Source organism: Camelus dromedarius, chromosome 31 (assembly GCF_036321535.1).
Source record: "Camelus dromedarius isolate mCamDro1 chromosome 31, mCamDro1.pat, whole genome shotgun sequence".
Taxonomy (NCBI): domain Eukaryota; kingdom Metazoa; phylum Chordata; class Mammalia; order Artiodactyla; family Camelidae; genus Camelus; species Camelus dromedarius.
This window is the reverse complement of record NC_087466.1, coordinates 10,432,186-10,452,635: the sequence shown is the minus strand read 5'-3', so window position 1 is coordinate 10,452,635 and position 20,450 is coordinate 10,432,186. Positions and strand designations below refer to the sequence as shown.

The window sequence follows — 20,450 nt, the reverse complement described above, 5'->3', positions numbered from 1 at the left end:
ATTTGTCTTTCTCTGTCTAACTTACTTCATTTAGTATGATCATCTCTAGTTCCATTCTTGTTGCCACAAATGCCATTATTTCATTCTTTTTAATGGCTGGGTAGTATTCCATTGTGTATATATATGTGTGTGTATATATATACATACACACAAACACCGTATCTTCTTTAACCAGTCATCTGTCAGTGGACACTTAGGTTGCTTCTAGGTCTTTATCAACCAGTGTCTTTGAACACCAGAATGATAAAATACGGTATCACTGTGTCTAATCAGAAGGGAATTACCCGGTTTATAAAAATATTCACTCATGGTGCCTCGCCAGATGGTGTGGCCTTGTTTGGGGCACAGGCTTAGGGTTGTGGGGAGATGGAGCCCCTCTCTGCCCTCAGAGGGTCTCTGTGACAGTGTGAATAATCTCATTTGGAGATAAGTCACATTTAAGCCCTGGCTAAATGGCCCAGCCTGGTCCCCTAAGTTCATCAGGCAGAAGTGGGGAGCCTTGGGGTGGAGTGAACCCCTGTGAAGTGGGGACCGTGGTGCCTGTGCCTTCTGTGGGCAGAGTAGCACCAGGCTGGGCTTGCCAAGGCTTCTGGCTTCTCCTGAGTTCAGGACTGAATTGGGGGTGCCTCTGAGCCTAGGCCAGGAGCCCCCAGGAGAGTGTGTCTGCATGAGCATAGGTGGGGGACTCTAAGATAATCTGGGGGGGGGATCCCTGAAATTGTATGGAAGAATGCGTGTGTAGAGGATTTACTGTGAGACCCATTAATTAAGCTTCAGGGCCCCTTGCTTGCTCTGGCCCCTTCTACGGCCCTCGTATTTTGAATTCATAATTGTATGTTTGTTTTCATAAATGGGATACCCAAATTGTATGTCTCAGACCTGAATCTGCTCCTGTATGTTTTTCTAGCCAGAGACTCATGCGCTCATTGATTCTCAAGGGAGCCAGTAACACCCTCCCCCCAGCCCCGCCCCCAAACTTTGACAAGCTCCAATTTGGCAATTAGGACCCCTGGCTCCAGCCTCCCCCGTGAGAGCCACTTTGCCACCTGGTGGTTGAGTACTGTAGCTGCAACCTCTTCCCCATTCTGTGTAGTTGCTGTTCTTGGAATCTTTTCCCAGGACCCAGGCTGGCAGCCCCCTTACCCTGCTACAGCCTGGGTCTAAGGGTGTGGAAGTCCAAATCCAGAGTCTAGTTCCAAATCCCACACAAACCACTGGGTTCCTGTGGCTTGGAATTACCTGCAGTGCCCAGCGCATCCCTTCATTGAATGTTTAACTCAGCAAGTGGTTATTGGGCACCTACCAAGCATCAGGCGTTGTGCTGGTGTGGGGCAAAAATGGTGATCGAAGCAGACATGACCCTGCCCTCAAGTTGCTCACAGTCTCTGGGGTGAGACCAACATGGGTCAAGCAATCACAGAAATAAATGCACAGTTACAACTGTAATGCATGTCTGCAAAGAGGCTGTATTGGAGGATTTGACCTAATTAGGGAAATCTAGGAGGACTTCCCAGAGGAGGTGACACCTGAGCTGAGTCTGAATGAATTGCTGTTAACCAGGTAAAAAGAGGAGGAAGAGGGACTAGAGAGGAGGTGAAGAAACAGCATGTGCAAAGGCCCTGTGGCTGACCACGATCAGAGTTGGACTCTGAGGTGACTACTCCAGTTCCTATGTGGAAAGTGGATTGAAGGAAATCCAGAGAGGCTGGTGGAAACCAGGCAGGTGTCCTGGGCACGTGAGAGAGATGGTGGCTGGGCCAGGTTGGTGGCAGTGGAAAGTGGTGGAGGGGTTGGAGAAACTGGTAGGACTTGCTGGGGGCTGGGTGTGAGGGAGAAGGGAGGACAAAGACATGAGCGATTCAAAGGTTTTGGCTGGCTGGGGACACCATCCTCTGAGAAGGAGACATACACAGATCAGGAGGGCTTTGGGGAGGGAAAGAAGATGAGGTCAGCATGGAGAGTTGCTAGTTGCCTGATAATTAGAAAACAGACTGATCCACCTTGAGACTTGGCTCAGCTGAGTGTGGATGTGCCTGGACAGAATCCCCAGGGACCTCGGCCAGCATTCGGGGTCCCCCTCCCCTTTATGTAGATGGGGAACTGGAGTCCCTTACTCAATACATAGTTACCCGGTGTCGACTTTAGTGGACGCCGGGGATATAGCAGGAAGTAGCCAGAACGAGGCTTGCCCAAGCAGCCTCTCTCCTAGGAGTGATAGGACTGGAATTCAGGTCTCCGCAAGCCTTCTGCGTTCTCCCTACTGATTCCCGGCATCTAGGGAAGGGGTCTAGAGCACCTGTCGTGGAGTAATGACTGCAACAGTATTATTTATCGAGGGCTCCTATCTGCCTGGCGCTGGGCTCATCAACAAACATCTATTAGCTCATCGATTTCCCTTTGGAACCTCAGTTGAGCTGGACAGGACATTGAAGCAGAGAAGGGGCTGCACAGAAGCCAGGAGCAAAGCCCGATTCGAACCCCAAGGGTCCTGGCTCCAGGGCGGGCACCTCAGCTCACACCTGCCTCTCCCATGTCCCATTCCTGCCTCAGGCCATTTAACCCTGAGCCTGATTCACTGGAGAGTTCTCTTTTCATTGACTTGCTCCTTTTAAGATGTAGATCAAGTCATGTCACCATAAAAATTAATACAAGGGAAAGAAAATTGCAAAGGGACGTTAGCAGGCGTTAGTGGGCAGTGTTAAGGACCCATTAGTACCAAACAGAGACAGACTTCGCAGGAGAGACTTGACAAGGGGATGAAACCTTGCACACTTGGGCCTTCAGTGTTATTGCTACATCCGTGAAATCCCCAAAGTCCTCTCCAGCTGCTCCTAAGGTAATCTGACGTCGTCCACTATGGCTCCCAGCTGTTTGGGGTAAGCTGCACTCCCTCTGCTCCCCGCTAGGGGCACTAGTATGTAAACACTTCATGGAAAAAGGATTTATGTTCGAACAGGTGGGCAAAGGCTTCCTCCTGGGTCTCCTTTTAGAGGTTCACTGTTCTTATGAGCATGTGAAAGGCTCTGAGAAGTCCTGCAGTGAGGAAATACAGTTGGCTTTGTTTACTCCAGCATTCCCCCTTTTTATTTTTTATTTTATTTTATTTTTTTAAAGAACTTCTGTGCTTCTGCATTTATTTGACCTTCTTAGTTCCATGCAGGGCAGAAAGGGGACAGGCTCGGAGGAGAGGCATGACACGGCTGGACCTTTGGCTCCCTGCCCAGTACCCTGTCCCCCTGCTGCCCAGCAGTTTGAGCTTCAGGCCGAGCACCCCTCCTGTACATTCCCCCTGCAGAGCCATCCACCGGGAAGACCTGCCTGCCCAAGGCCCTGCTGAATCTGAGCAATGGCCGCAACGACACGATCCCTATGCTCCTGGACATCGCAGAGCGCACGGGCAACATGCGGGAGTTCATCAACTCGCCCTTCCGGGACATCTACTACCGAGGTGAGGTGCCGGGCCGGGCGGGATCAGGGGCACCATCCTCACTTGTCCGACCCCCCACCCCCGCCTCCGCCTCCACGAGCTTCTGTCTGGGCCCCAAGCACCAGCAGGTCTCCAGGAATCCATTATTGAATGAATGAATGAATGAATGAATGAATGAATGAATGAATGAACGAACGAACAGACAAAGGGACGATAACTACCCCTTCCAGCTTTGATAATTCTGAGTTTCAGAATCAAAGGTTCCAAGGTTTTTAGATGCAACGAGCCAAACAGGCTGTGAACCTGGAAGTCTGGACCTAAAATGCTCTGGTCCTGGATTCTCTGAGGCTCCATGATAATAGTTCTATGAGCCAAGAGCCCCCAGAGGCAAACGTGTCACCCGTCCCAGCTCCCTGGGTCTGAAGGTCTGAATTCTGCGATCTATGAATCTGACTTGACCTTCCAGATTCAAAGGCTGTGAATTTTATGTCCCGGGTCCCAAATTCTGTGAGATCATGACGCTCTTTCCTCTAAGACTGAGGCCTCCTTGTGAGTCTGAAAGTTCCCACTTTGGGGATCCTGCAAGTCCTTTGACCCTAAAATTCTGCTTGCACGATGCAGCAGATCTGGGACCTCAGGCATCAGAGAGTCCACATTGGGAATGTCTTAAGGTCCATCCGCTGCCCCTGGGTGGACTTCCATTTTCTGCACCCCTCCCACCAAGCCTGGTCAGGTCTCTGCCCACCTAGTGACTGTCCCCCTCTCCCTTGCCAGGTCAGACCGCCCTGCACATTGCCATCGAGCGCCGCTGCAAACACTACGTTGAGCTCCTGGTGGCTCAAGGTGCCGACGTCCACGCGCAGGCTCGGGGGCGCTTTTTCCAGCCCAAGGATGAAGGAGGCTACTTCTACTTTGGTAAGAAGGGGCCTGGTGGGGCTGGGAATGCAGGGGAGAAGCTGGGGCCTGGCAGGGGGGTACATGATGGTGGTGGCAGCCCCCAAACACCCAGAGCTGCTCTGGTCACAGCCCGGATGGTGCCCATTCCCAGGCCACCTGCGGGAACTCGGTCACTGAGGTCTTGTCTTTGAGGGGTAGAGCATCACCTCGCTTCTCTGAGCCTCCCCTTCCCCGTTGGTACAGCGGGGATGGTGGTGGGATCCTAGGGTTGCACTGGGATGTCCCTGTGCCTTATCACATGCATCCTTTAGTCCAATCTAAGCTGGGACCGATGGTCAGATTGCAGGGCCGACTCCCTGTCGCTGCTACATCCCAGTTGGACCCATGAAAGGTTTTTAATTTCATCCCTGCTTAAAGGCACATATTATTTGGAACTCAGAGACAAAGTCCCTCAAAGAGTCCCTCACAGCCTCCATGTCGCATGGCCACCCCCCCAATAGCCACCCCTGTCTCCCCAGACACATGCAGTTAACCCCTAGACACGTGCGGTAGACTGGGGCTCATCCACGTTGACTGTGGACACTGTGTCCATCGTCCTGGCATCTGCCCCTGAGTGTCCGAAGGCAGAGCCCCACCCGGGACCCCATCACTGACCTCCCTGCATCCACCCCCACCCACAGGTGAATTGCCCCTGTCGCTGGCTGCCTGCACCAACCAGCCCCACATCGTCAACTACCTGACGGAGAACCCCCACAAGAAGGCGGACATGCGGCGGCAGGACTCCCGTGGCAACACGGTGCTGCACGCGCTGGTGGCCATCGCCGACAACACCCGCGAGAACACCAAGTTCGTCACCAAGATGTATGACCTGCTGCTGCTCAAGTGTGCCCGCCTCTTCCCCGACAGCAACCTGGAGGCTGTGCTCAACAACGACGGCCTCTCGCCCCTCATGATGGCCGCCAAGACGGGCAAGATTGGGGTGAGTGCAGGGCCCGGGGCATGGCCAGCCCAGCCGTTCTTGCTCCTCTACACACATACACATTCATGCGCGCACACACACACTCACACACACATGTGGGGCTGCTGCTGGCGTTCATTATTACTAATACACACAGCACCTCCCATCCTGCCAACCCCATTGTGCAGATGCCCCAGCTCAAGAACCTGCTATGGCTCCCTATTGTCCAGCCAAGCTATTCAATTTCATCCCAGAGCCTCTCTCTTCATCCCACCTACCTGGATGCTCACCGCCCAACTCCCACCAGCCGGGACAAGCCGCTGAGAGAGAACTGAGTCGCAAGGGTCCAGCCCTGCTGGGTTCCCTACACTCCACAGCCGGATTTAGGCTCAGCCCCTAAGCTGCTGGGTGGCCGTGTGCCTGTTCCTTCCCTCTCTGGCCTCCCAGCACAAGGCCTAGAGCAGGACCTCTCAGCCTGGGCACCACTGCCGTTTGGGGCTGGATGGGTCTGGGGTGTGGAGCTGTTCTGTGCCGTTGTAGGCTGTTTAGCTGCATCCCTGGCCTCGACCCACTAGATGCCAGTGTGGCCCTCATGTACTCCACCAGTTGTGACAACCCAGATGTCTCCAGGCATTGCCAGGTTGTCCCCTGGGGGGCACCATCACCCTGACTGAGAACCAATCCTGAGGTTCTCTGCAGTCGGAAGCACCTGGGTCCAAGGCCGGGCTCTGCCACTGCCCTGCACTTCGCCTCAGGCCTCTTGCCTCTCCTCCCCATGCCTCCGCTTCCTTGTCTCTAAAATGGGAGCAATAATCATGCCCTGTGGTGTGGTGTTCTGACAACTCAGTGAGGTGATCCACTTAAAGCTGTTAATAAAAAGCCCAGGATGGGCACTAAATGCTAGGGTTACTACTGCTCTGTTAAAAATATAGCAAAAAAAAAAAAAAAAAAAGACTAAAATTGCAATTATACCAGGGTCCTGAGTGGGTGGAAAAGGCCTGGGTTTAAATTCTGGCTTTGCCCTACTGAACTCTGTGGACTTGGGCAACTCCCACACCCTCTCTATTCCTCAGTCTCCCTGTGTGTCAGCCAAGGAGAGTAGGGGCAGCGATAGGAAGGACCAAATAGGATAATTATTGCTAGATTTAACTTGCTAATAAGCTTGATTCATTGCTGTTTTAATTACATAAAGAGGATACTCACCACAACTGAGATTTGTAAGGCTCACCTGGGTTCAATCTGCCTTCAGCTGACTGTGTGGCCTCAGGGAACCTCCTTCTTTTTTCTGAGCCTCTGTTTGCTCTCCTGTCAACCAAGACAGAAGAGTAAGAATTAAACAAGATGATGTGAGTAAAGGGTCTGTCATACAGCAGGTGCTCAGTAAATGTGTTCCCTCCCCTCCATCCTGCTCTTGGGGTAGGTGCTATTTGATGGGCTGGCCTGGCCTCCTGGGGTCCCTCCGAGGTGAGCAACTGAGCAGCAGTCCCTCCCGCCCTGCCCAGGACCCCCTGACCCTCCCTTCTCCTACGCAGATCTTTCAGCACATCATCCGTCGGGAGGTGACAGACGAGGACACCAGGCATCTGTCCCGCAAATTCAAAGACTGGGCATACGGGCCGGTGTATTCCTCGCTCTATGACCTCTCCTCCCTGGACACATGTGGGGAAGAGGCCTCTGTGCTGGAGATTCTGGTGTACAACAGCAAGATCGAGGTGGGCATCTGGGCATCAGGGCAGGAGACGGGGCCCAGGGAAGGAGGGGCCTGAAGCAGTGGGTCTGTGAACTGAGTGCAAAAGAAAGTCACAGCTAAGTGCCCAGAACAGCGTCTGGTACTGGGGGGAAATGGGAGGGTTGTAAGGGTCGGACTTCAGGGGCAGGCAGGACTGGCTTTGTAACTTACATGCTGTGTGACTCAGGACAATGTACCCAGCCTCTCTGAGTCCCAGCTTCCTCTTTTGTACCATGAGGATAAGGATAGAGTATTTCTAATTGGGTTGTTGCGAGGACCAAATAAACTCATTCTGGAGCAGTCTGGCACAGGGTAAATGTTATGTGTCAGCTGTTATCAGTAGTCCTTACATGAAGTTTTGAAAGCTCCTTTTTTCACTTAGCAGTACTTTGTGAACATCGTTCTGCACCATTAAATATTCTTCTGCAGTGTCATTGCTGCGTGGAAATGTATCACATTCTAATTAACCATTCCTCTCTTCTTGGTCATTTGGATTTGTTTCTGCAGTTAACTATCAGGAATAACACTGCAATGGCATCTTTGTGGCTAAATCGTTGCACAGTTCTTTGATTATAAAGAAACTCAAGTCATTAAAGGGACAGGACACTGTACAAATGGGTCAGCAAATGCTGGGGCCTGGGTGCAGAAGATCTCCCTTCCAGCCCCGGCTCTGTGAGCTTGGACAGATGCCTTCCCTTGTTGGAGGTTACTTCCCTCATCTTTGAAATGAGTGACCAACTTGATTTACAATGGGGGTGGTGGGAGGCTTAGCATCTCTGCTGCAAACTCTGATTGATTGGTAGTGTCTACCCAGGGAACTAGATAGAGAACTTTTGTGCAGGAATCAATTTTGATGTCTGCCCTGGGTTCAGAATTGGAAAATTGTGGTGACTCAAGTTTTTATCATCTTTGGGCTAAATTTCCCGATCCCACTTTCTAAATCAGAATTTCTGAGTTTGGAGCCTAGGGATTTATATTTTTAACAAGTCACATAGGTGACTTTGCTGCCAGTAGCTTGGTACCATCCACAGAGTGGAGTCTGGGGACCACAAGAATAGATGTTCTTTAAGGTGCCTTCTAGCTCTGGGTTCTGTGAGTCTAGAAGAGGCTGAAAAGGTAAGCTGGGGCAGAACTGGGCAGAGTCTCAAATGCTGAGCCCAGAAGTTTGAGTGTCACTAAGAATGGGTTAGGAGGGGAAAGATCTCTTAGGGCAGTGGGTGGGGGGAGGCATACTGGAGTCAGCTGATCTGGCCCCTGACCACCCTGCCTCCCACAGAACCGCCACGAGATGCTGGCTGTGGAACCCATCAACGAACTGCTGCGGGACAAGTGGCGAAAATTTGGGGCTGTTTCCTTCTATATCAATGTGGTCTCCTATCTCTGTGCCATGATCATCTTTACCCTCACTGCTTACTACCAGCCACTAGAGGGCACTGTGAGTAACCCCCACCACCACCACCAAGCTAGGCAGGAGCTGGGGCACAGCTGGGTCCTCCTGGATCCCCAGTGGGAGGGACTGGAGAAGGCTTAAAACAGGATGGGGAGGTGCTCCCACACACACCCAGGGGGAAGAGAATGAGGGAGGAGGTGCCACAGGACCCAGGTGTTTGGGGCATTGGAGAACATCTGGGTCTGGGGCCAGGTGTTGGAGGGGCTGGGTGAGGATGTGTGTGCCCACCCTCGCCCCCCAGCCGCCGTACCCTTACCGCACCACGGTGGACTACCTGAGGCTGGCCGGCGAGATCATCACACTCTGCACCGGGGTCCTGTTCTTTTTCACCAACGTGAGTGCTTGGCCCCCCAGTCTCCCCCGACCCTGCCCACCCCCCCTCCTTCTCTTCCTCCACCTCTTTTAGCTGCCCTCTCCTCCCCTCTGCTGGCTCCACCTCTCTCACGTGCCCCCTCCCCTCTACCAGATCAAAGACTTGTTCATGAAGAAATGCCCTGGAGTGAATTCTCTCTTCATTGATGGCTCCTTCCAGCTACTCTAGTGAGTAGAGGTCCCCAGACTGGCAGCTTCTGGGTGAGGAAGGTGGGGCTGGGCAGGGGCATCATCCAGGTTTGGTGGGGGGTGGGTTGGGGGGGTGACTCTATTAGGAGTGAATTCACCCAGACTGAACAGCTGCAGCCCCAAATCAGGACAAGGCCAATGTCAAGCAAAAAGTATTTTGATTAAAGCAAGATTCTGGTTGCTAGAGAGTTACCACCACAGACACCATGGATAGAAATAACTTAGCATCTTACATGTTTGATTGATTGCTAATGTCTGCCCAGAGTGCCCATGTTAAGAATCTTGAGGTTCTGTCAGTGTTTCAGTGGGAAAGAGTGCTGGGATGGACTGATGATGTCTGCCTAGGGCACAGGATGAGTTGCTTCACGTATGTTACATCATCTCGTTTTTCCTTAGCATTAGAGAACAATGAAATTCACTTAGCTACAAAATCTCCACTGAACACCACTGAGTCTTTTTCCACCAATCCCAAAGACTGTCACTGTGGGATCTGGTAGAGCCTCAGGGCCATCACACACACATCAGTTGCCAATTAATGGAGCGTTTGGGTTAGAATGCTGGGGAACCCAGTGAATCCACATGGTTTCTCTTCTGGTGTCATCAGGATGTCCTGGGACCTAGAGGGCTTGAGGGCATATCTCCCCCTCCAGGGCCTCACTGTCCCCTCTCCCCTCTGGCCCCTCTTGCGGTCTCTGCTGCCCTGTAGCTTCATCTACTCTGTGCTGGTGATTGTCTCAGCGGCCCTCTACCTGGCGGGGATTGAAGCCTACCTGGCCGTCATGGTCTTCGCCTTGGTCCTGGGCTGGATGAACGCCCTTTACTTCACCCGTGGGCTGAAGCTGACGGGGACCTATAGCATCATGATCCAGAAGGTATGGGGTGGGGGGTGGGGGGTTCCCTCTGGCCTCGTGTGTCCTTGGAGGGAGCCACAGGCAGCATGTGTGTACAGACAGTGCTGTGGCCCTGAGGATGTGGACATCGGGGGATGTGGGATGTGGGATGAGGAGCTGGGAAAGCGAGAAACCATGTGTCTCATCCTTGCCTCCGTATTCCCCCCCAACCCGGGGCCTTTAGATCCTCTTCAAAGATCTTTTCCGCTTCCTGCTGGTCTACTTGCTCTTCATGATCGGCTATGCTTCAGGTGAGCGCTGGGTGCCCGGGTGGGCCTGGCGGGGGCGGCACAGGACTGGGACGGCCACCATGATGTGTGGAGGACAATAACCAGCGTTTGTAGAGTCCCCCCTGTGGGCCCAGTACTGGGCTAAATCCTTTCCCACCCCTGCCTCGTGTAATCGTCCCTACAAGTCTGTAAAGTAAGTGCCTTTATTGCCACCTTTTACAGATAAGGAAGCTGAGGCTTCAAAAGGTTAAGTAACTTGTGCAAGTGCAAAAGCTAGAAAATGGTGGAACTGGCGTGTTCGCTATTGTTGCAAAAGAAGCCACCGCAAGTGTAGTGGCTTAAACAACCCCATTTATTGTTACTCACAAATCTGGAGGTCAGCTGGGTGATGTGCTGACCTGGGCCAGATTTGGCTAATCTCAATGGGCTCCTGTGTCTCTGCTCCACTGGTGGGTCAGCTGTCACAAGGGTGGCCTCACTTGGGGGTGACTTTGCTGTCTTCGCTGGGGTCGCTCATCTCTAGCCGGCTGGCTTGGACTTGGTCACGTGGTGGCCTGAGTGTTCCCAGAATATGAGCGGAAGTGTTCAAGGTCACTGCCTTGCACAGCATCACTCCTGCCTCACTCTGTTGGCCAAAGCAAGTCTCAAAGCCAGTCCTGACTCAAAAGAGGGAGGAAATAGACTCTGCCCTCTTGGTGGAAGGAGATATAAAGCCAGCGTTGACGGGATATAGGGGAGGGTGCATTTTAACCATTAATCTACCAGCCCACGTGTTTTTTAAGCTCAGTATGTTCCCTCCGGTAGACTTTCTCCTTGATGTCATGATGCCATGGGACCCAAGTGGCACAGGCCATGGGGGAAGGACCCGGGATGGGGAAACTGACAAGCTGTTGAGTTAGTTCCCCAAGGGTTGGGTGATCTGCCATGCGATGCCTAGTATCCAAAAGGGGGCGGCCAACTTGGTCTTCACCAGGTCGCGTTCACATCTGGGGAGGTTGGTCTGAGACCAGCACTGACAGGGCTTCCCCTGCTAGGGGACACCAGATCCCCATTTTGGGGCTGACATATCCCAAACATGGCACATGTGCTGCCATTCTCAAGATTCAACTGTTGGCTTGGCTTCCACACTGCGTAACTTTGGGCCAGCACTCTCCCCTCGCCAGGCCTCAGTGTTCCCTCCCCATCAACTGGGACTGGTCCTCCCCTCTTCGTAGCCGGCATCCTCACCCTCAGTGAACATCACCGCCATCCCTCCCACAGCTCTGGTCTCCCTGCTGAACCCATGTGCCAACATGAAGGTGTGCAGCGAGGACCACACCAACTGCACGACGCCCACGTACCCCTCCTGCCGCGACAGCGAGACCTTCAGCACTTTCCTCCTGGACCTCTTCAAGCTGACCATCGGCATGGGCGACCTGGAGATGCTCGGCAGCACCAAGTACCCCGTGGTCTTCATCATCCTGCTCGTCACGTACATCATCCTCACCTTCGTGCTGCTCCTTAACATGCTCATCGCCCTCATGGGGGAGACAGTGGGCCAGGTCTCCAAGGAGAGCAAGCACATCTGGAAGCTGCAGGTGAGGCCCCGGGACTCCCGTCCCTGCCCCGCCAGCCACTCGGCTCCTTCTAGAGATGGGGCGACCTGACCCACCGCACCTCCTTGGCCTTCGGCACTGGGGGAGCCACACCGTCTCATTCGGCCTCCACTTCCCTGTCTGTAAAATGGGCATGGAAGGCTGCGGTCTGTTTCCCAGAGCTGCCGAGCGCACTTGCAGGTGGCTTCTTGCCTGACCTCCGGCAGTGGCCTCAGATTCCCTTGTGGTCGAGCTTCCAGGATACAGTCAGCTTCACCCAGCACCACTGAGTGAGCTGTCAGCACAAGATATGCTCAGAGAGCATCACATTTCAGCAAGGGTCCCACACTGGGCAGGTTCTGTGCCCTACGCCGGCTCCAGACACGAAACTGATGGCTGCTGTCGGCACAGGCCACCCCAGAGCAGGGAAACGTCAGCATTCTCATCAGATGGGCTTTTACCAGCCCAGGCTCCACCCCTTCAACCAAGCTGACGTGGACACGGAGGGCTGCAAGGGGCTCGCCGGCAGAGGAGCTGCCGCCTTTACTTCCCACCGGCTTCCGTGCAGTCCTGGAGAGCAGGGCCCTGGGGGTATCACAGCCCGCCTGGCCGCGTGCAGTATTTTGGCGTTCCTAATAAACAAGGTCGCCTCAAGGCCCGTGAGGGCAGCACCCACGTTTACCATGACTTGGTACATTTCCAGGAAGTGGCACAGTGAGAAAAAAACAAACTCCAAGGTCCTCCTCCCAGGTCTGGGTCTCAGGGAAACGTCTGGACCTGCTCTTTACCGTTATCTGTACCGCCTGCTTCCCCGGGCTGCCTTCCCCACCAGCTGTAACTCGTAAGATGCCAACTTATGATGCTTGTGGACTGGATTTAACCAGCAAAGATTTTTTTTTCTGTATCACCATATTTTTTTTTAAAGATTAACACAAAATTTTTAAATTAAGAGCTTTCATAGAAAAACCCCTATTTCTGGCCTTTCTTGAAAAGCTGGAAGCCTGGTGAGGCAGGCCCACACTCCTGCCTGGCCTTGCCCAGGTGGATGAGGGGCGGATGAGACCCTCCCTGGTCTGCCCCGAGTCCCCACCCCTCCCTGGGGAGGCTCAGCACCGAGGGGCAGCTGCTGTGTGTGTGTCCTGGGGCTTGAGCTGCTGGTCCTGCTTCATTCATCTGCTCCTGCCAGGCCCCTGTGGGTATTTGAGTGTTTAACCCTGTTTCCAGGGGCAGCGAGAGCTGGAAAGCCTAGGTCTCTTCCCTCCTAGTCCCGTAGCATCATTTCTGCCATTAGAGCAGTTAGGCGGGGCTGGGGTGGCTCACCCGCAGCCCTCCCTCCCTCCTTCCCCGCAGTGGGCCACCACCATCCTGGACATCGAACGCTCCTTCCCCGTGTTCCTGAGGAAGGCCTTCCGCTCGGGTGAGATGGTGACTGTGGGCAAGAGCTCGGACGGCACTCCGGACCGCAGGTGGTGCTTCAGGTGAGGCTGGGCGGGCTGGGCAGGACCAACCTGGGCGGATGTGGTCCCATATGCTTTCTACCTATTGCAACTTCCCGAGCCATCGAGGCCCAATGGGCCCGACTAGAACTCAGTTCTACTGGATGATCTTGGGCACATTGGTTCAGTTCTCAGCCTTGGCTTGTTCCTCTGTGAAATGGGGACGGTGACAGCAGCACTCCCTCGGCCAGCCATGTGGATTAGACGGGTTGCACGTGAGGCATGCCGGGCCAGCACCTGATGCAGCTGCGACACCGCGCGCCAGCTGGTGTTGCTGCCCCTCTGTCTCTTACTGGCGGAAACAGGTTCAGAGGCAGTGCTTATGCCGGGCATCGCCCTCTATCGACAGAAAAATGGGGTGGGCTTCAGGGCTTTTGCTAAACTGGGAAAACCAAGAAATCAGCGGCTTCCAGGGCTTTGGACGTTACCCAGATGCATCAGGAATGCCAGCTTCTCAGGGGAACCCGCTGGGTGAACCTTTTAAGCTGATTCGTTCTTTGTAACGTGATTGCCAGCCCAGAGCACCAGCATCATGTTTGGAGTCAGGCACAGTCAGTTTCCATTACGATAACCCCCACCTCACAGGGCAGCTAGTCAGCCCGGTTCAATTTGAATCCAAACTTCAAGTCCTGACTCTGTGATTTGTCAGCTCAGTGACCTTGGACGTACAGTTGAACAAGCCTCAGTTTCCTCATCTGTAAAAGGGGAGCAGTGAATGTCTAGCTTCCTTTCCGGCTCCTGACCCAGAGCAATTGCTCAAAAAGTGGAAGTTAAATGAAAATAACAAAAATAAATTTAGAAAGGAAAAATTACATGGAGCCCGTTTGGGCCCACAGAGCTGTAACCTGACTTTATGAGGGGGGTCACAATAATACGACTGAATCAAGCAGGGTGCTGCCCATCCACAGATGAATGGATGTATATCTGTATAAAATGTGGTCTTTCCACACAATGGAATATTATTCAGCCATAAAAAAGAATGCAGTACACATGCTTCTATGTGGATGAACCTTGAAAACATTATTCTAAGTGAAAGCAACCAAACACAAAGGCCACATAGTGAATGATTCCACTTATACGAAATGTCCAAAACAGTTAAATAAATTGAGACAGAAAGTAAAGCAGAGCTTATGGGGGGCTGGCGGGAAGTGGCATGGGGTGTCATTACTTCATGGGTACAGAACTTCTGTTTGGGGTGATGCAAATGTTTTGGAAATAGGTACTGGTGATGGTTGCACAACCTTGGGAATGTATTTTGTGCTACTGAACTATACACTGAAAAATTGTTAAAATGGCAAATTTTCTATTATGTGTATTTCACCAGAATGATAAAAAAGGAGGAGGGGGGCTGGGCAGCTCGAGCAGGGAGGCTGCCGGGGGCTGGGGAAGGGGTGCTGTCTCCAGGGGGGCTCCCCTTGACCCTGTCTCCCCTGTGGCCCCACCAGGGTGGATGAGGTGAACTGGTCTCACTGGAACCAGAACTTGGGCATCATTAATGAGGACCCTGGCAAGAACGAGAGCTACCAGTACTACGGCTTCTCGCACACCGTGGGCCGCCTCCGGAGGGGTGAGCCGGAGGGTGCGGGGGGCACTCAGGCGTGCAGGGGGGATCCCTGGCCATCCTCAGCGCTAATTTGCTTTGAACAGTCCTGTCCCCTTTCTGGGACTCAGTGTTCACATCTGTAGAATGGGTGGGTCCGATAGGCTGGCCACTGAGCTTCCTCTGCTGCCTGTGAATGCCCGGGGCCCCTCACTTCCACCCAAATGAGCGCATGAGACACCATAGAGAGGACACAGGTGCTCAGGCATTCTGACCCACACTTGAATTCTGATTCTTTCATTTATTCCCGTGTGTTCCTGAGCAGACTCCGTGACCTCTCTGAGCCCCACTTTCCACCTATTTAAATCAGGGATAGTATACCTCCCCCTTTAGAGCACTGTGCCTGAGTACACAGAAGGTGCTCAATATATGCACGGGCACCCTCCACCAACCCTTCCCCTTCCCCCACCGTGCTCACTGCAGATCGCTGGTCCTCAGTGGTGCCACGCGTGGTGGAGCTGAACAAGAACTCGAACCCGGACGAGGTGGTGGTGCCTCTGGACAACATGGGGAAGCCCAGCTGTGACGGCCACCAGCAGAGTTACCCGCCCAAGTGGAGGACTGACGATGCCCCCCTCTAGGCGCTGTGGGCAGGAGCAGGGTCCCCTCCACTGCCCACTTCTAGTCCACTTGCATTTCAGTGGCGCCCCCCGGGGTGTCCCCTGCACCCTCCTTCAGCCCCCAGAGGTGAGGGCTGGGCAGAGATGCCGGGGAGGCCCCAGGACCCTCTGGCTCCCCCACCCCACTCCCCAGGCACCAGGCTCCTGGCCGCCTTTCTCACTCCCATGGAGTCAGCTAAGCGACACCAGGGCCTCTCTGCCTCTCCATTTATTTATTTGCTCTGCTCTAGGAGAGCGGCACGACCCCTGCCCGGAACTGGAGCCTGGCCGAGGCCTCAGGACCCCATCCCAGGGGCACTGCTGGCTGAGCCCCTGGCCCCACCCTGCACCCTGGGCCGCTCAGGCCACCGTGTGCTGAAGTGTGGTGGCTTTGCCAGGGGGCCTACCTTCTGTGTGTTCTGTAAGAGGCCTGGGATTGTCGGTGCTCAATAAATGTTCGTTGATGGTGGAGATGGTGGGGACGATGGTGGGAGGAGCGTAGCAGGCACAGGGTGTTGGCACGGAGATGGGAGAGCTAAGAAATGTCTGCGGGGGGCGGGGATGAGAACGAGGGGCAGTAATAATGACCAAGGTGGTGTTTAGGGTGATGGTTGGGGGGCTGGACGAGGGGTGGTGGCCTGAGAGATGGGGGTGAGATGGAGTGTGATACAGAAGATAGAGCTGAAGAGAGGAGGTGACAGTAGACTGGTGGAGTGATAATGGTGCTGGCGGGGAGAGAGTCAGTCTGGTCAGGTTATAGGAATGCTGGGAGGGGATAATGACACTGGTGGGGGGACAGGAATGCTCATCATGGCCTGGTGACACTGGTGGGGGTAACACTGTGCCAGCGGGGGGAGGACAGCTGCTGGGGAGGGCCAGAGCCGAGGTGGGGATGACAGCCCTGGAAATGGGTGAGCCATCAAGTGTCAGCAACGGGGGGATGGTGAGGGTGACAGTGGCCTTAGAAAGGACAGTGGTGGCAACTGGAGTGGTGACAGTGCTTGTGGAGCCTGGGGTGGGGACGGGACCACGTGCCATCGGAGTTGTGAATGTGACCTGGAGCTGAAGGCTGACCTGCTTCCCTTTCGAGGGCAGCCATTCTCCCCAGGGTCACACCCCACTGCTGATCAAGCCCCCTGGGCAAGAGGAAGGACCCCACAGACACCGCATCCTGCTGCTCCACCCTGGAGCGGAGGAACCTGCAGTCAGCTGAAGTTGCCCTCTGACCTCCCGGGTCCCTGCTCGGACGAGGTCTGAGGTCCCCTCTGAAGCTTGAGTTGACCAGAGTTTGGGTCTCTGAGGACCGGGCCAAGGGCAGCTTCAGTGGGAGAAGCACAGGGCATGGGGTCTGCAGACGTGGGCCTGCACTGTTGGCCCAGACTGTGGGTCACTTTACTCCTCTGGGCCTCCAAGTCCCCGTCTGCCGGAAGGGTGAGACTCAGTTACTTGAGGGACTGGAGTCTATTCAGCAATATGAGAACCAAGCCGACATGAATTGTGTTACCACTGAGGGTGGCTGGGGGGCGCCAACCTTCCCATGGACCCATTCTTTCCATCTCCCTCTACATTGCCTTCCAGGGGCTGGTGGGCTCTCCTTGTGGTCCAAGAATGACCCAACTCCTCCCAGGGATGCAGGCTTCCTCATTCCAACCCAACACACACACACATACACACAGATGGTCCTCACCCAGCATTCTCAAAGGAGGTCCCAAGAGCCATTCTGATTGGACGGACTGGGGTCACATGTCATGCCTGAGCCAATCCCATGACTGGGGGTTGGGATGCCCTCCCTGGCTGAGCCAAGCCTTCTGGGTAGTGGTGGGTAGGTCCTAAATGTTGAGCCTCAGTGTCCTCATCTGTAAAATGGGGCACAGCTTTTTGTGAAGATCAAGTAGTTCCCTGGGCTTTTCAAAGAAGAGAGGATTGTGGTTGTAGTGTTTGTATAGTTATGTGCTTGGGGCAGCAAGTCACGGAGAACTTGAAGGAAAGAATGTTTATTGTCTCAGCAGGAAGTCTCAAGTTAGGGAGGGCAGGAAAGCTGGTGAATTCAGTCTCTGTGATTCATGAAGGGTTCAGCCAGCTCCTTTATCCCTCCAAGCATTTATCAGGTACTGAAGGTACTAAGCTAGGCACCACCCACCAGGTGTGCTGGCTTTTTCTTCACACGGGCTTCCATCAAAGACACAAGATGGCGCCACCATATCAGGCATTGCATCCAGAGGAAGCAGGAGAGATGGTTCTTCCTGGGTCTCTTTTAATGGGAGAGGAAACCTTTCCTTGAAATCCCCCAGCCAACCTCCCTTCTTGTATTATTGGCCAGAATTGTGTCACGTGTCCCATGCTTCAGCCAATCAGCAGGCAGGAAGCGGCAATTGCCCTAAAGAAGAAGAAGGCAATATGGAGGAAGGTAGTTTCCCCAGCCTGGTCTGAGGTGTGTGGGCAAGGAGGGTGGGGAAACCAGGATTTCCTAGGCGGCCGGTAACAGCTTTTCCCAGATGCCCACCCTCCCCTCCATCTTTCTAGTTGGAGGGTGGGCAACACTATCACGGAAAATGGCAGTGACTCATTCTGGGGCTGTAAAGAGATTGTTTCTCTAGGGGCATATGGGATGGGCTGGCCCATAAGATCAAAACACCCTTTCAGCTCAAAAAGACTCAATCGATTATTGAGGTGAATGCCTCATTCACTGATTTTTTAAAAATCATGCAATAATTATAGGCTATGAATTTTCCTCTGAGGACATTTTTAGCGAAATACATAGTAACTTCTTCTACCGTGATTTTCTAAATATTTGATGGTTTGTGTGTTCTTCAATAATTCAAAAGTAGTTTAGGTGGGGATTTAAAGTATTTTGAAGTCGTTGAGATTTCGTTTGTTCCTGTAAGACCTTAAAGATGACCTTTCCCATTGTCCTTCAGCGTATAGGACATGTACTGGTGGTATGCCAAAATATTTCCAGGGGACATACTGGACATAGAATTACTTAGAGGAAAACAGCCTTCCGACGGGTCTCAGTTTGATGCTTCTGGAATTTTAATACCGTTCCAATACTTGCTAATCTCTCTTTAATGGAGAAAAACCTCAGGCTCAGAATCTCTGAAAGGCAAAGCTAGAACCAGGGATGGGGTTAGCTTCTCGTGGATCACAGGGACTGAGGATGGAGAGGGGCAGTTCCTGAGGAAAGTTGGAATGTTGATACCTGTGCTAGACTGTGTTGGCCCTGTGATGGCCCTGACCCCTCCTTTAGCCATTCCTTTGCAGTATAGCTTTGTCTTTCCACGGTGGGCAAAGCATGACTTTGCACCCCTGGGGTTGGCCATGTGACTTTTTTTTGGCGGGGGGTAATTAGATTTTTTTTTAGTGGAGGTACTGGGGATTGAAGCCAGGACCTCGTGCATGCTAAGCATGCACTCTACCACTGAGCTATACCCTCCCCCCACCATGTGACTTGTTTTAACCAATGGGATGTTAGCGGACATGCCCAAGCCACCCCCCAAGAGGAGGATGAGAGACCCGTGGAGCAGAGCTACATCATCCCAGACAAGCCTCGCTGAGATCAGCTGCAGATGCGTGACCCCCAAAAGTTTCTTGTATGCCACTGAGTTTTTGTGATTTTTTTTTTCACGTGCAGGCATCAATTTTGTGGCAATAGCTAATGGGTACAGACAATAGAAGAAAGTAAACAGAACCTGGTCAGGCCAAAAAGACTGAATGTCCCCTGCACTCCATATGTTGTAGATGAGGAAACATAGGCTCAGAGACAGGAAACCTCTTGCCCCAGGGCATCTGGCTTGTAAGTGATAGAGGCAGAATTTGAACCCAAGCATTCTACCCACCAGACCCCATCGTGGAGAGAAAACACTCTGACCCCTGGGGGGTGAGAGGTGATAAGGCCAGGTCACTTCTGCAATGAGCAAAGACCCTGGCTGTCGCCCGCCACTTTGGCTGAGCCCCTGGGACTGTCTCCTTGAGACACCCTTTCCTTGTGAACATACCCCTAAACTTCATTCCAAGAAGGATTTCTTATTATGTGCATGTATGTGTATTTAATAATGATAAAGCACTTGTATGTCATATTTGACAGCAGGGCTTTTTTCATCCCAAGTTTAAAGCACTACTGGGAAATAATTAGTGCTACCAGAGTCAAAAACAATGGGATCCCATCAGAAAAGACAGTCTCAGAAACTCTCGGATCTTAATTGAACAATTACCTCTTATGCCTATGAATAGCTCATTATTACATGCCCTGTTATTATTAGCTGTTATTATTGTTTTAGATGAATGCTGGGGATTTTTTTTTAATCAAAAGCCATTTTCAACCATACTGTTCATCTCCCCGCCGCCTCCCCCTGCGCCGCGTACTCATGCTTCTGACATTTCTGAATGTAATAATGTTGTAGTCAGCAGTCGATCTCTACACCTCGCCTGGATAACGGTGTCTTCTGATCACTTGGGTTGTTTGGACGGGGTGGTTAGTTACTCCAGGGCTCTCTTCATACTGTTACTAATTTTCGACTCCCTGGTGAAAGCATTTGCATGAGAATCCAGCACTTCCTGTCTTTTATTTTTTAGGAATCCACAGTCATCCGGGACAAAGTGATCCTTGTTCACCCCAAGCTTTTGAGACAGAAACAAAAGGAGATGGTGGTGATGGAACCAGAGGACAGGATAGAGGGGGCAGTGGGGCAGGGATGTAGGGCGGGAGGCTGGGTCAGGAGAGGCCAGGCTGGGAGTCTTGTGTTCTCAGAGGGAAGCACAGAAAGGAGGGAACAAATGGACACACATAAAGCATCTGCCATGTTTTCGGTGCTGTGCTCAGTATTTGGTATTCATATTTCAGGAACCATGTGGGAGCTTATATACTGTTATGAATGCCTCTCCAGAAGTTGTGACTCTCTTCCTGATTCACAGTACCTCATTTTGTTCAGGGTACTCCACTCTGCTTCATGGGCTTCCCTGGGCCAACTACTGTGACTCTCTTTGCCTTACTAGGTACTAGTGTAGGAGTAGCCTTGGGAACAAGTTCTGACCCATGAGAC

General features: G+C 52.9%; 1 protein-coding gene across 2 annotated transcripts in view; it reads left to right on the top strand.

The window, feature by feature from the left end:
• TRPV4 (transient receptor potential cation channel subfamily V member 4) overlaps positions 1-18,201 on the top strand; it is a 37,430-nt gene extending 19,229 nt beyond the window's left edge. For both annotated transcript variants that reach the window (XM_031442894.2, XM_031442893.2), the window contains exons 4-16: positions 3,296-3,448; positions 4,202-4,342; positions 5,005-5,303; positions 6,815-6,994; positions 8,288-8,446; positions 8,703-8,795; positions 8,928-9,001; positions 9,729-9,894; positions 10,097-10,163; positions 11,403-11,719; positions 13,067-13,194; positions 14,658-14,779; positions 15,236-18,201. In XM_031442894.2, the coding sequence (XP_031298754.1) occupies positions 3,296-3,448; positions 4,202-4,342; positions 5,005-5,303; positions 6,815-6,994; positions 8,288-8,446; positions 8,703-8,795; positions 8,928-9,001; positions 9,729-9,894; positions 10,097-10,163; positions 11,403-11,719; positions 13,067-13,194; positions 14,658-14,779; positions 15,236-15,393 (2,057 nt within the window). In that variant the 3' untranslated portion in view covers positions 15,394-18,201. The remainder of the gene's footprint in view (positions 1-3,295; positions 3,449-4,201; positions 4,343-5,004; positions 5,304-6,814; positions 6,995-8,287; positions 8,447-8,702; positions 8,796-8,927; positions 9,002-9,728; positions 9,895-10,096; positions 10,164-11,402; positions 11,720-13,066; positions 13,195-14,657; positions 14,780-15,235) is intronic.
• Positions 18,202-20,450: the final 2,249 nt, after the last annotated feature.